The sequence below is a fragment of the Canis aureus genome, chromosome 15 (genome assembly GCF_053574225.1).
Source record: "Canis aureus isolate CA01 chromosome 15, VMU_Caureus_v.1.0, whole genome shotgun sequence".
Taxonomy (NCBI): domain Eukaryota; kingdom Metazoa; phylum Chordata; class Mammalia; order Carnivora; family Canidae; genus Canis; species Canis aureus.
This window is the reverse complement of record NC_135625.1, coordinates 55,562,625-55,576,693: the sequence shown is the minus strand read 5'-3', so window position 1 is coordinate 55,576,693 and position 14,069 is coordinate 55,562,625. Positions and strand designations below refer to the sequence as shown.

Genomic DNA, 14,069 nt, shown 5'->3' with positions numbered 1-14,069 from the left:
AGCAATGGTGTGGTTGCTGAACTACACAGAACACATGCAAGTCCAGAACCAAGGATGACAGGGTAGGTAAACTGCTAATCAGGTGATGGAGCCTAAAGTAGATGAGGGCAGTAAAACCAAAAGAAAAGGCCTGTTAGTAGAAAAAAGCCAGGACTGGTAACTGATTGGCACAGGGTACAAAAGAAAGGTATCAAGGGGTGCCTGGCTGGCTCAGTCGGTAGAAAATGTGACTCTTTATCTCAGGGTTGTGAGTCTGAGCCACACGTTGGGTGTAGAGATTATTTAAAAATAAAATCTTTTAAAAAGAAAAAAAGAAAGGTATCAAAAACTTGAAGGCAAATTTGAAACTTGCCTTACCACGGGTATTTTAAAATTCTGACAAAGAACTGACAAAGTAAATTCTCTTCTTTAACAGTAACGATATATTGGGGCGCCTGGGGGGCTCAGTTGGTTAATCGTCTGACTCTTGATTTCAGCTCAGGTCATAATCCCGGGCATGAGGGACTGAGCCCCAAGTCGTGCTCGGTTGGGATTCTCTCTCTGCCTCTGCCCCTCCCCACCCCCTTACAGGCACACATTCTCTCTCTCAAAAAGAAATCTCTAAAAAAAATAAAAGTAACAATATGCAACAGAATCTCTGAAAAATCAATAAATGTCTTTGTACTGAACATGCTTAGCATTATAAGCTGAGTTCTAGAGAAAAAATTCTATTTTCTCCCCTTTTATGAAGCAGAGAGGCATCAGCAACCAGTCAAAACTCTACCACAACCCCCATGTATCCTGGTATCCTTAGTCTATCAATAACATCAACACATCACAGAAGGTAACTGCAACACAGAGTTTTTTGCTGGTTTGCCTTTGGTTGGCTAATTTTCATAAGTATCATTCTGTGATTATAAATGAAAAAAAGAGGCTATAAATTCTTCAAAATTACTAAATATGTATTTTTAACATAAATGATTCGTTATTTGAGAAATATACTTTCTTTAATGTTTAGGAATACCTCCAGCAAAACGCAGTCATTCACTCATTTATCATGTGCTAGTTAGTACTGGTGAGCTTAGAGTGTAAGGACAAAACACAGTCATCATATAGCCAGATGTAAGGATAATATCCAACTTGACAAGTGCTTATGAAGGAGAGGTACCCAAGGCAAGAGATTACAGAATCAGGGAGTATGACCTAGTCGAGGAGGTCAGGGAAGGGAAGGATTTCTCAAGGAAGTGATTAGGCTGAAATGTGAAGGATCAAGAATGGAGTTAACTGAGGGCTAAGAATTGAAAACATACAACCAGAAGAGAGGACAGCATGTGGGTTCACATGCTAAGAGGTAACACTGCCCTCTCAAGGGACTGAAAAAGCCAAGAGTGACAGAGTACAAAAACCAAGGGTTTGGTAAGGGAGGCAACTGGCATAGCACGCAGGGCTCCCAAGCCTATATTACGGATTTTGGTCTTTGCCCTAAAAGATTAAAGAAGATAGAGATTTTTAAATATCTAAGGTACTTAATAGAAAAACAGGGCAGCCTGGGTGGCTCAGCAGTTTAATGCCACCTTCAGCCCAGGGTGTGATCCTGGAGACCCGGGATCAAGTCCCACATCGAGCTCCCTGCATGGAGCCTGCTTCTCCCTCTGCCTGTGTCTCTGCCTCTCTGTGTGTGTCTCTCATGAATAAATAAATAAATAAATAAATAATCTTAAAAAAGAAATAGAAAAACACATTTACTTTATTGAAAGCTAATGTTTAAGGGGACGGGAAGAAACTAGAGTGAGTAGGGGAAGAAGAGGTATGGAAATAGTATCAGTAAAAACTGATGAATCTTTTGAAAGGTCTGACTGTGAAGAGGAGCAAGAGGATAGTAACTGGAACAAGGCATGAGATCAAGATCCAAAGAAGAGGCTAGTGGAAAGAAAGGGAGCAAGAAGAGATGTGAATATCCGAGAGACAAAAGGTAGTAGGGAGAAGGGCATAAGGGGTGGGATTTAACTCAGACAAAGGGAAACCGGTGAAAACGAGTATAGATATAGATCCAGGTTTGTAGGTTTGAGGGTGGAAAAAAAAAAAGAGAGTGCATGCCTACAGGCTTCTATTTTCTCTGTGACTAGGAGGCTGAGGGATCAGCTGGAAGACAAGATTTGAGGAATGTGGAAAAGTCTGAGATAGTCACTGCCGTGAACAGGACAGGGGTGACCAGATGGCCACAGAAGGCCTGTGTCAATCAATGGCTGCTTATCAACAAGTCTGTATGTCTGCTCATCTGGGATGACAACAGGTCACAACACCAATAAATCATGCCGCTGAATCTCAAGCATAGGTCTTAGACCCTACAACCTCTATTTTTTCCCTGTCTACGATAAGATATTTGGCTTTTTTTTTTTGGGGGGGGGGGAGTAGGAAAAAAGAACTAACAGAATTTGCTATCTTAAACATCTTCAAGGGTAGAGTTCAGTAGCCAAGGGCATCACACTGTTGTACTACAAACGTTCAGAATTTTTTATCTTGCACAAAAGAAACTCTGTAACCCATTAAACAACTCCCCATTTCTCCCTTCCCTCTGGCAGCCAACATTCTGTTTCTAGGAATCTGACTACCTTAGGTATCAAACATAAGTGGAACCACACAGTATTTATCCTTTTTTGGTTTTTTGGCCGGCTTACTTCACTTAATACAATGTTCTTAAGGTTTATCTATGTTGTAGCATGTGACAGGATTCCCTTTTTAAGGACAAACAACATCTCGTAGTCCGTATACACTACATTTTGTTTATACACTCATCCACTTATGGACATTCAGGCTGCTACCCTAGGATGTTTAATTAAATATACATATATTCTCCTGACTCCTGGCTGTGAAAAATGATTCCTTTCCGTGTTGTCGATTACACACTCCTGTCACAAGGCATTATACAATGTATACACTCTTTGCAATTGTTGGTAACTCCTTTTCCTCTTTCCTCCAATGATTTATGTTTAATGACAGTAACTTGGTATGTACTAAAGAATAGTATTTAACCACACGTGTAACATGCAAGCCTTGTTTTTAAGATTATATCTGGGTAGGGAGATTGGGACAGCAGTAGTAAGAGTATAACTTCATGGGCAGCCCGGGTGGCTCAGCGGTTGAGCACCTGCCTTCAGCCCGGGGCCTGATCCTGGAGACCCGGGATCGAGTTCCGCATCGGGCTCCCTGCATGGAGCCTGCTTCTCCCTCTGCCTGTGTCTCTGCCTCTCTCCCTCTCTCTGTTTCTCATGAATAAATAAATAAAAATCTAAAAAAAAAAAGAACATAACTTCATGACCCGCATTCATATATATATGAAAATCTGATGTAATAAAATGAATTAGCTTGTGCTTTAAGTAGTTTGAACACCTGAGTCTGGCTTACGACCATTATTACCCTATAACCCTCAGTGATGTTACTTAACTACCCCCAAGTCTTTTTTCACCAGTCTGTAGACTGGGGTACTTAATAGCAGCTTCTCCGTAGGTGTGCAAAGGGGATTAGATGAAATCATGCAAGTGCAACAGTCCAATGCCTGGGGACATATCAGAGGCTCGATAAACATAATCTTTTATCATTGTTTTTTTTTTTTTTTTTAAAGGTAGGACAGAGTCACTGAAATGGCTAGATTTGCAGAATTCAGATTTCGACTTTACAGTAATACCAGTCCTATGGCAAGTAGAACCAAGCACTCGCACCCCTCCCCCAACCCCACCCTCCCCCAAAAAAACCCAAAACACTGCGGGGGGGGCGGGGGACAGGAAATATTACTCTTGAGTGACATTCTCTACCAGTATGTCATAGACACGCTGCTAAAACTGAATCCAAAAAGCTAACTGTATGTCACTGAGCTGGAAACTGCGTTTTGTTTTGTTTGGGGGAGGGAGGGGGGATTGTGTTTTTAAGCCCAGCTCCGCCGCGTGCAGGGCTGAAGGCATCCTCGCCCCGCCCATGAGGCGCCGAGAGTCTGGACGCCGCAAACGCACCCACTCCTCCCAAAGCCTCAGGGGCGGCACCGCCCAAGGCTGAGACCCCCCTCCCGGCAGGATGCACCCCGACTTCCAGGCCCCCTCTCACTACCGTGTCGGATCCGCCTACTCGGAAGTGCGCGTTCTCAAGTCCTCCGGCCTCACTGCGGGGAGATGGGGGGGGGGGGCCGCTGGACCAAACCCCCCTGCCTCCCTCCTGAAACCCCACCGTGAGGGCTGGGGCGGCAGCACCGAGGCGCGCCATTCAAACCGGGGAGGGCTGGGACTCTAGGCCCAGAGCTAGGCCAAAGCAAGCACCATACCCACAAGCGAGGGCCTGCATTGCGAGGAACCTCACGGCACCTCGCACTAAAGGACCAACCTTCGTCCTGCCCAGCAATTTCCCCCTTCTGCCGCGGCCGCCCTTACCCGAATTTACCGCCAACAGCGTCGCCATCTTGGAGGCGCCCTAACGGAGCCCTCCTGCCGCACGGAAGCCCCAGGAAAGGGCGAGGCTGCCCGACGCGATGCCTGAGCAGAAAGGTAACACCCTGTCTCGGAGTGGCACTCTCCACACACTCAGAGGCGGAAGAAGCCTTGAAAGGCGGCTGTAGAAGAAGAAGACGAAGAAAAAAAAAAAGCTGCTGTACGTCACAGGCGCCAATTTTCGCCGCGATCGGCTCATTCAAATTAGGCGAGGGCAACCGGTTCGGAGACCGGAGGGCCTCGATGTGACGTCAGTCGTGTAGTGGATTCTGGTCCTTGTAGTTTTTTTCCCCAATGATGAGTGACGACATCAACAGAAAGATGAGACTGATTATTGAAAATTACGCCTATTAAAAAAAAAGAAAATTACGCCTATTTACGATATAAAAGCCGTAAACTCAGGTCATTATCTCCATATCAAGTTACACCTTCCTTGCATTTCTCTCTGAGGAGTGGAGTGAGGTGTAAGGTATACAAATCTCAAAAAGCTATTTAATCAGTTACAAACTAAGTTTTCATTACATTTCAATATGGCAAGTGTATTGCATCAACATTGTTGCATAGGTTGAAACAAATCTAAGTGAAACAAATCATGACTTTTGTTACATTTGTCAAATGTATACAAAAGTAGAATAATGAACACCCAAAGTTCAATTCGCGGCCTTTACTCCACCCCTAACAGGGAAGATTATTTTGAAGACCTTTCCAGACAGATCTCATAAATACCAAATATTTTTCTACCTAAGCACCCTCAAGTAGCTGGATCTTTTTCTTTTTTAACATTATTTATTTGAAAGAGTGAAAGAAAATGAGCAGATGGTGGGAGCAGAGGGAGAAGGGGAAGCAGACTCCCCACTGAACAAGGACCAGACCTGGGGCTGGATCTCAGGACCCCAAGATCATGATCCCAGCCAAAGGCATACATACACTTCACTGACTGAGCCACCCTGGGACCCCAAATAACTGGATCTTCTTTTTTTTTAGTTACTGAATTTTAGTTTGCAAATTTTCCAACTAAAATATAGTCATTACCATTTATTATTCTATGCCAGATGTTTATTACCAATTTCACATTATAGGATAATGTACTGATTATTATTATATCTCATTTAATCCTCAAAACAACCCTATTAGGAAAATGATGTTAATTATAGCTGATTATCTTAGAGATGTTCCCTCTGCCTTACAATCCCAATTTATCAACTCCTCCAACATTCCACTGAGGTTGGGAGGAGGTAAGGGTTTATATATTTTCTACTTCAGAGTTGGAAATCAGAATTACATAATTTAGGCACAATCAGAGCAGGCATGTTCATTCTTTTGAACAAATTGTACTGAGGGATACAATGTACATTAGGTGGGAGACAAAGGTCACTGACAATTCTTTTTTGAAAGTCATTGTTACATAGATACAAATGCCAGACTACCATCAAAGTTGTTTTAAGGAGTGGAGGGGAAGAGAAAATGAAAAGGCGAAGCGATATTTCCTGAAGTTTAGCACGAAAGAGAGAAAAGTACTGAGCAGAAATTTGGCAGACAGTGGCATTTAAAGATTTTCTTTCTCAGGACGACTATTACAAGCCCCCTTCCCCCCCACCTCCGTAGGCCCACACACTTCCCTCTCAGAACACTGCTTTACTTTCTATGAAGGAACACTTCAACCTCCTGCAACTTCCCCTTACCCACCACCATATTTACAAGGATTCTTTCACAGGTTCCTCAATCCATAGCAACTGAGATATTGACATCATAATTCCCCTAAAACTGTTCTCAATATGGTCACAGATAATCAATTGTCCACCCCATCGGCACTTTTCTGAATTTCTTAGAAAATTCTTTTCCCCCTTGACTTGGGGTGCATCACCCCTGCTGGTTTTCCTTCTACCTTTCTAGTTTTTCTTTTGAAGTTTCCTATATGGACTTCTCTTCCTCTCGCCCATTAAATGTAGCTCTTTCCATTGTGTCTCTACTTCTTCATCCTACCTGCTTTCTCTGGGAAATCCTACTGCTTTGTACTACCATCTGTTTGAAGACGAATCCTGTATCTGAATCTCTAGGCCAGTCCTCTCTCCTGGCAGATTTGCATATCCAGCATGTCTATTCCACATGTCTATTGATTGCTACACAGCCAACTCAGAATCAATTAATGAATCAATCCCAAACTTAAATGAACAACAAATTAGGGTCAACAGATTAGGGAAGGGAGGGTAATCCTAAAATTACTACTTTCCTCCTAAAATTCTGTCACCTGTATCCACTTGACTGCCAAAGTCAGAAATGTCAGAGTCAGGGATCCCTGGGCGGCTCAGTGGTTTAGCACCACCTTCGGCCCAGGGCGTGATCCTGGAGACCCAGGATCGAGTCCCACATCGGGCTCCCTGCATCGAGCCTGCTTCTCCCTCTGCCTGTGTCTCTCATGAATAAATAAAATATTAAAAAAAAAAAGAAATGTCAGAGTCCTTTCATATGCTTCCTTCAACGGCGACATCTGACTCATTCTATCTCAAAGATATTTCTAGAACCCTTACCCTTTTTCTTTGCTCTGTTCCCTATGCCCTTGTTCTTTTCGGGTCAAGCTTCTTATAACTTATATTTTGCCATAGCCTCTCACAGATCTTCCTGATTTCCACCTCATCCTCTCCTCATGGACCCCAAAGTGATTTTCTTCTTTCTTTAAGATTTATTTATTTGAGAGACAGAGAGAGACACACACATGCACAAGTAGGGGTAGGAGCAAAGGGAGCAAATCAGAAGCAGACTCCCCACTGAGCAGAGTCCTATGCAGAGCTCAATCCCACAACCCATGAGATCATAACCTGAGCCGAAATCATGAGCAGAATGCTTAACAACTATGCCACCCAGGCACACCCCCCCCCCAATGATTTTCAAATACACAAATTAGAACACGTACTTACCCTGAGCAAAATTCATCAATGCGCCCTTATCCAAAGATATTTGAAAACTTCTTAGCAAGGACCTCATGCCACTTCCTAATCTGGTTGAGCCTCTGTCTTCAATCTCCTCACCCTCACTCTTCCTCAAGTTCTCTTTTTGTTTTGATCTTTCTGAACTATTTTCTATTCCTTCTATCCCCCGTACAACATGCTTCCTTGTACCATGTATGAATGAATGTCTTTGCACCTCTTGTTCCATATGCCTGGAATGCCCTACCCTCCCTTCCCTAGTCTGTTGACCACTCACTAAACCTCCCAAATATAACCCATTTCCAAGTCTGATGGCCTGTGTTAATGCTGCCTCTCTGATGATATCTGTGATTACTCAAACCAATTCAGGGGACCAATTCAAGGGTTTCTTTTCCTACATTACACTATTAGCCACTCCTATTACAGTCCTATGTGCTGTGATGACTATGTCTCCACTAAAACTGTTAGCTTCTTGTGATAAACTTTTTTTTAAAGATTTTATTTATTCATGAGAGACATAGAGAGAGATGCAGAGACATAAGGCAGAGAGAGAAGCATGCTCCCTGAGGAGAGCCCAATGTGGGACTCGATCCCAGGACTCCAGGATCATGCCCTGGGCTGAAGGCAGGTGCTCAACCACTGAGTCACCCAGGCATCCCTTGTGATAAACTTTTAAAGGCCCCCAATGAATCACACATCCCTGGATTCAAGCTAGTATGTAAGCATCTGCCACACTGAATTTGGGTGGGCCTTATGACTTTCTTGGGCCAAAAAAAATGCAGCGGAAGTGATGTTGGGCAAGCTCCAAAGATTTAAGAGGCATTGCTGCTTCCACTTTTCCTCTTTTGGTGCCCTGAACATAACATAAGGAGACCTGAGCTTGCCTCCTTGAGGATGAAAGATCATGAATAGAGAAGCTTAGCCAGTCTCCAGCTGTTCCTATTACCCCAGCGATATGCCAGATATGAATAAGGCCATCTTAGATCCTCCAGGCCTAGCTGAGCCACCAGTTGACTATAATTGGGTAAGTGAGCCCAGCCAGATTTCAAAATTGTGAGCAAGTAAACAGGTATTGTTTTAAGCTACAGTTTTGTGGTTTGTGGTTTGTTATATTCAAAAAACAACTGATTTGGGACACCTGGATGGCTGAGTTGGTTAAGCGTCTAACTCTTGATTTTGGCTCAGGTCATGATCTCAGGGGTTGTGAAATCAAGACCCACGTTGGGCTCCACCCTGGGCATGGAGCTTAAGATTCTCTCTTTCCCTCCCCTCCGCCTCTCCCCCCCAAAACAAACAAACAACAAACTGATTTAGAGAGAGCAACTATCTCTTCTCATATTTATGCTTCCTGCTCCTGGCTTGCAGGTACATCTCTGGCTAGCAGGTACAATTCAGAAAAAAACAGTTTGCAGAACTTGGTGTTTCCATGATCTACTGGAAGAAAGAGAGCACATATAATAGTGGTTAAGAGCACAGACCTTAGAGCCTGGCTTCCTGGGCTCAAATTCTTCTTCCTGCATTTAGTGAAGCCCTCCATAGAGAATCAGTTTCCACATCATTAAATGGGGATGATAATATTAGTACCCTCATGGAAGAATTTTTAAGAAGTTTTTTGTAAAGTACTTAGAATGAGCCTGGCACAGTGCTATGTGCGTGTTTGTTGAATAAAAATCAATTATTTCTAAGGCAAAATAAGTTCTAAATGGAGGTATAGTAAATTACTTAAAGCTAGTTTAGCCAGAAGGACACTGCCAGTGTGCCTGGCTGGCTCAATCAGTAGAACATGTGACTCTTGATCTTGGAGTTGTGAGTTTGACCCCCCACATTGGGTGTAGAGATTACTTTAAGAAATCTTTAAAAAAAAAAAAAAGTAATACAGGGTGCCTGGTGGCTCAATTGGTTAAGCATCTGCCTTCAGCTCAGGTCCTGGGATCCGGCCCTGCATCAGGTTCCCTGCATAGCAGGAAGTCTGCTTCTCTCTATCTACTCCTCCTTCCTCATCCCCTCTCCTCTCTTGTGCTCACTTTCACTCAAATTAATAAATAAAATCTTCCATAAAAAAGTGTACTGTGAATGTGGAAGCATATAGCAGTTAAACAATGTATAGGGTTCTCTGGGGTTAGGGGTAGGACTGTGCCCCAATCAAATAAATCCATTATTTGTAACCTCTCTCACGGCTCCAACTATTTGAGCTTGAAATGTATATACAAAGTGCTTAGAGAACTTAAAATAAGGACAGTTATTTTTTATTTGGAGTCTGAGAAATGAAAATTAGGTAAAATTACACAACGGAGGTAGCACCTTTTTTAAAAAAATTTTTATTTATTTATTCATGAGAGACATAGAGAGGGACTGAGACAGACAGGCAGAGGGAGAAGCAGGCTTCATGCAGGAAGCCTGATGTGGGACTTGATCCTGGGACCCCGGGATCACGCCCTGAGCCAAAGGCAGATGCTCAACCGCTGAGCCACCCAGGCTTCCCCGGAAGTAGCACTTGAATGGAGAGATGATAGGATTTTACTGAGTCATGAAAGTGTATGGGGACAGGAAATGGGGAATAGAACAGTGAAAAAGTAACAAAGTCCAAAGTTTAGTGTTTAAAGAGCTGCAACAACTTCTCTGGACAAGGCTTAGAAATTCAGATGAGTTTCCAGTTCTATGATTTTCCACATCCTGCCCAGTGGAGGACCCCAGACATGAGAGATTCATTGCCATGTGTATGTGTTGACCCTAGCCAGTGGCTGGTTCCTAATTGGCAGGTGCAGAACCACTGGCCTTGAAGTACAAGTGGTCTCTGGTGGAATAGGAAACAAATTTGCCCTAGATTTCCCCCTAGAGATGCACAATTGCAATGCATCAAGTAGGTTCTGTAGAAGAGCTTCCCCTTTATAGGCTGCATCATCCCAATAGCCTCGTAATTGGTCTTCCTGCCTCTGATCTCTTATTTCCAACTCAAATTCCACACCATAAGCAGAGGGATCACTTCATCCTGTTCCCAACACCATTCACATCCATGTCACTGGCCAGAGCGGAAGTCCAATTCTTAGAATGGCCTACAAGGCTGTTCATGATCTGGCTCCTACAGGCCTCTTCAATTTAATCTTACATCTACTCACTTATGCTCTTCTTCAGTAACTAGTAAGTAACTACTAAGATATACATTCTTGGGCAGCCCAGGTGGCTCAGAAGTTTAGCACCGCCTTCAGCCTAGGGCTTGATCCTGGAGACCTGGGATCGAGTCCCACGTCGGGCTCCCTGCATGGAGCCTGCTTCTCCCTCTGCCTGTGTTCTCTGCCTCTCTCTCTGTGTCTCTCATGAATAAATAAAATAAATAAAATCTTTTAAAAAAATGATATACATTCTCAGCTCCTCCAGCTCCCCAATACCCTTTATCAGTGCAGCCCCCTCCAGCTACTATATCACATCTTCCTTCCCTCTGAATCTTTGTTGGCACTCCCTTCTTAAGCCCCTTCATCTGGTTGGTCCTCTCAGGAAAACATCTTCCCCCACCCCACTCTCACCTGAGGCTAGATTAAATGCCCTCCTGTAGGGGTACCCAGGTGGCTCAGCTGGTTAAGCTTAAAGCATAACCTGACTTCGGCTCGGGTCATGATTTCAGGGTCCAGGGATCAAGCCCTGTGCAGGCTCCCCACTCAGTAGGGAGTCTACTTGTCTCTCTCCCTCTGCCCCTCGCCCCACTTGTGTACACATGCTCATGCACTTTCTCTCTCAAAATAAAATCTTTAAGAAAAAAATCAAATAAATGCCCTCCTGTATTCTTCTATAATGTATTAGAATTTTCCACAACTTTGTCCCTCTGGACTGAACGCTCCACCCAGAAGAGTAGAGGTACCAACAGGTACCCAATAAAGGTTTGCTGAATGACTAAGGGTGAGGAAAGATCATGTCACTGTCTTCTACCCATTGCCAAACTATTGTGGACTCCTTGAAGACAGCCTCATAAACCACTAACTCTCTTGCAAGCCCCTGAATACTCTACGATAAGAAAGCCAGGTCTCTCTTTCCCTGATGTATGGACTACCAGCACAGACCTGAGAGGATAGGGTACTCCATATTTCCTTTTATGAAGAACACCAGGGCTCCAGCTAAAGAACTAATTAGCTCTGGTTTTCATATCAGTATGTGTTGGAACTTGGTCCCAACAGAAGGTGCATGACACAGAACTGGAACATGAGTAGTAGTGTAAAAGCACTGAGTGAATTTTTTTAAAAAAAGATTTTATTTATTTATTCATGAGAGACACAGAGAGAGGCAGAGGGAGAAGCAGGCTCCCTTGCAGGGACCCTGGGATCATGACCCAAGTCCAAGGCACATGCTCAACCACTGAGCCACCCAGGTGTCCCTGGGTGAATTTTTTTAACCTGCTCAGGAGTCTGGATTGTACCCTGGGAATTAGCAGGGCGAGTGTGAAGTGACTGAGGAAAGCAGAAATCTGACACGGCATTCATCCCATCAGAAGAAACTCCAAGAGAAACTATGTACAAGGAACAAGAAACCATTAATTGAAATAAACTGCACTATTCAGGATGTGATGTAAACGCAGAAACAAAGGACAATAGGAAATATTCTCTAGTGCAGACAAACTAAATACATTAGAGAAAAGAGACTTTGAGAAAGATTCCAGATTGACACAAAGATGTTGTGTGGGTCATTTCTCTGCTTCAATTCGGCTTAGGGACTTTCTTCAGTGGTGGGTATTTTGTGCCTTCTCCTCCCACTTCTGGAACAGTTGAGATTCAGGAAGAGAGTGATAAACAATGGAGGGTGAAGCATGCTGGTGAAGTGGAGGAGAGACTTTTAAGACAGGTTGCCCAGAAATCTAGATTCCTATTTTGCCAGGGACTTATTGTGGGATAGTGAGCAAGTTATTCAACCTCTCTCAGCCTGAGATTCCTCATCTATTAAAATAGATTGGAATGCTGTGAAGATTCAGTGAAATAAAGTATGAATTTAACATAAAACACTTAACAGACATTCTGCTGTAGTAATAAAGATGATCAGACTAAAGAGTAATGAGAGTAAAATATGGAGATTAAAGGAAAAAAAGAGCCATGGAATAAGAGCGTCTGATAATGATGTATGAATGCGGTACTAATAATAGTTTAGCATCAATGAATTCTATAAATGAGACTCCCACAGTGGTATTAACTCAACCATGTTGCACAACCCTATACATATTAAATTGCACATTTAATAAGCACATAAGTAGTAAAAGACTAACCACTTTTAAAATTATGTAGAAAATTGATATGGCTGCAGGAAATCAGAGTTGAATTTACTGTGATTTTTAAGATTTCAATCTCCAGCCAAAAGTGTGACAACCACAAAACAAGGAAATCGTTTTAAAAATATAACTTAGGGGGGAAAAAGGTACTCACCGGCATTGAAATACTGTTGCTTCTTGGTTTCTAAAATTATCTCTTTATAGTACCTTGAGCCAGGCTGGGTACTCATTATCTTTTATTGTGATAAAACATAAATAACCTAAAATTAACCATTTTAAGTATACAGTTCTATGTCATTAAGTACCTAGAACAGTATGTAATATCCCATGGTAGGTGATCAATAAATATTTGTTTAATGACTGACCATACAGGAGAAAAAAGTGGCTTAGTATAAAAGGCAGTTAGATTGAGAGAGAAAGAAGATCAAGAAGGGTCCAAGAAAAAAATCACAAGCACTATTAGAAAATATTTCAAATTAGGGGCACCTGGGTGTTAATTAAGCGTCTGCCTTCAGCTCAGGTCATGATCCTGGAGTCCTGGGATCCAGTCTCAAGTCAGGCTCCCTGTTAGTGGGGAGTTTGCTTCTCTGCCCCTCCCATGGCTCATGCTCACTCGCGCACTCTCTCTCTAATAAATAAAAAAAACCTTAAATAAAAATAAAAAATAAATTTTAGCAGTTTCTTTTCCATCATAAAAAGGACTCTTACTAATTCTTTCTTTTAAAAAAAGATTATTGGGCAGCCCCAGTGGGGTGGCGAGGCGGTTTAGGTTTAGCGCCGCCTGCAGCCCAGGGCGTGATCCTGGAGACCCTGGATCATGTACCACGTCAGGCTTTCTGCATGGAGCCTGCTTCTCCCTCTGCCTGTGTCTCTGCCTCTCTCTCTCTCTCTCTCTCTCTCCCTCTCTCTCTCTATCTCTATGAATAAATAAATAAAATCTTTTTAAAAAATAAATAAAAATTAAAAAAGATTATTTATTAGAGAGAGAAAGGGAGTATGAGTGGGGGAAGGAGTAGAGGGAGAAGGAGAAGCAGACTTGGGAGCAGGGGGATGGACTCGGGGGTCTTGATCCTGGAACTCTGGAATTGTGACCCAAGCCAAAGATAGACACTAACCAACTGAGCCACCCAGGTGCCCCTCTTACTAATTCTATGTTACAAGGAGTAAATGGCAAAGAGAATTCTTTTTATTTTTAAAAGATTTATTTATTTATTTATTTGAACAGAGAAAGAGAGAGAGAGAGAGAGAGAGAGAGAGGCAGAGACACAGGCAGAGGGGGAAGCAGGCACCATGCAGAGAGCCCGACATGGGACCCAATCCCGGGTCTCCAGGATCACACCCTGGGCTGAAGGCAGGCGCTAAACTGCTGAGCCCCCCGGGCTGCCCGGCAGAGAATTCTAGTGTGCTTACCTTACAGATACTAATAATCCAGCAAAAATCTTTGGA

The 14,069-nt window shown here is 43.1% G+C and overlaps 1 protein-coding gene across 2 annotated transcripts in view; it reads right to left on the bottom strand.

The window, feature by feature from the left end:
* NUP205 (nucleoporin 205) overlaps positions 1-4,554 on the bottom strand; it is a 79,298-nt gene extending 74,744 nt beyond the window's left edge. The window contains exon 1 of one of the 2 annotated variants that reach the window (XM_077850049.1): positions 4,398-4,554. In XM_077850049.1, the coding sequence (XP_077706175.1) occupies positions 4,398-4,425 (28 nt within the window). In that variant the 5' untranslated portion in view covers positions 4,426-4,554. The remainder of the gene's footprint in view (positions 1-4,397) is intronic. The other variant, XM_077850050.1, reaches the window with a different exon arrangement.
* Positions 4,555-14,069: the final 9,515 nt, after the last annotated feature.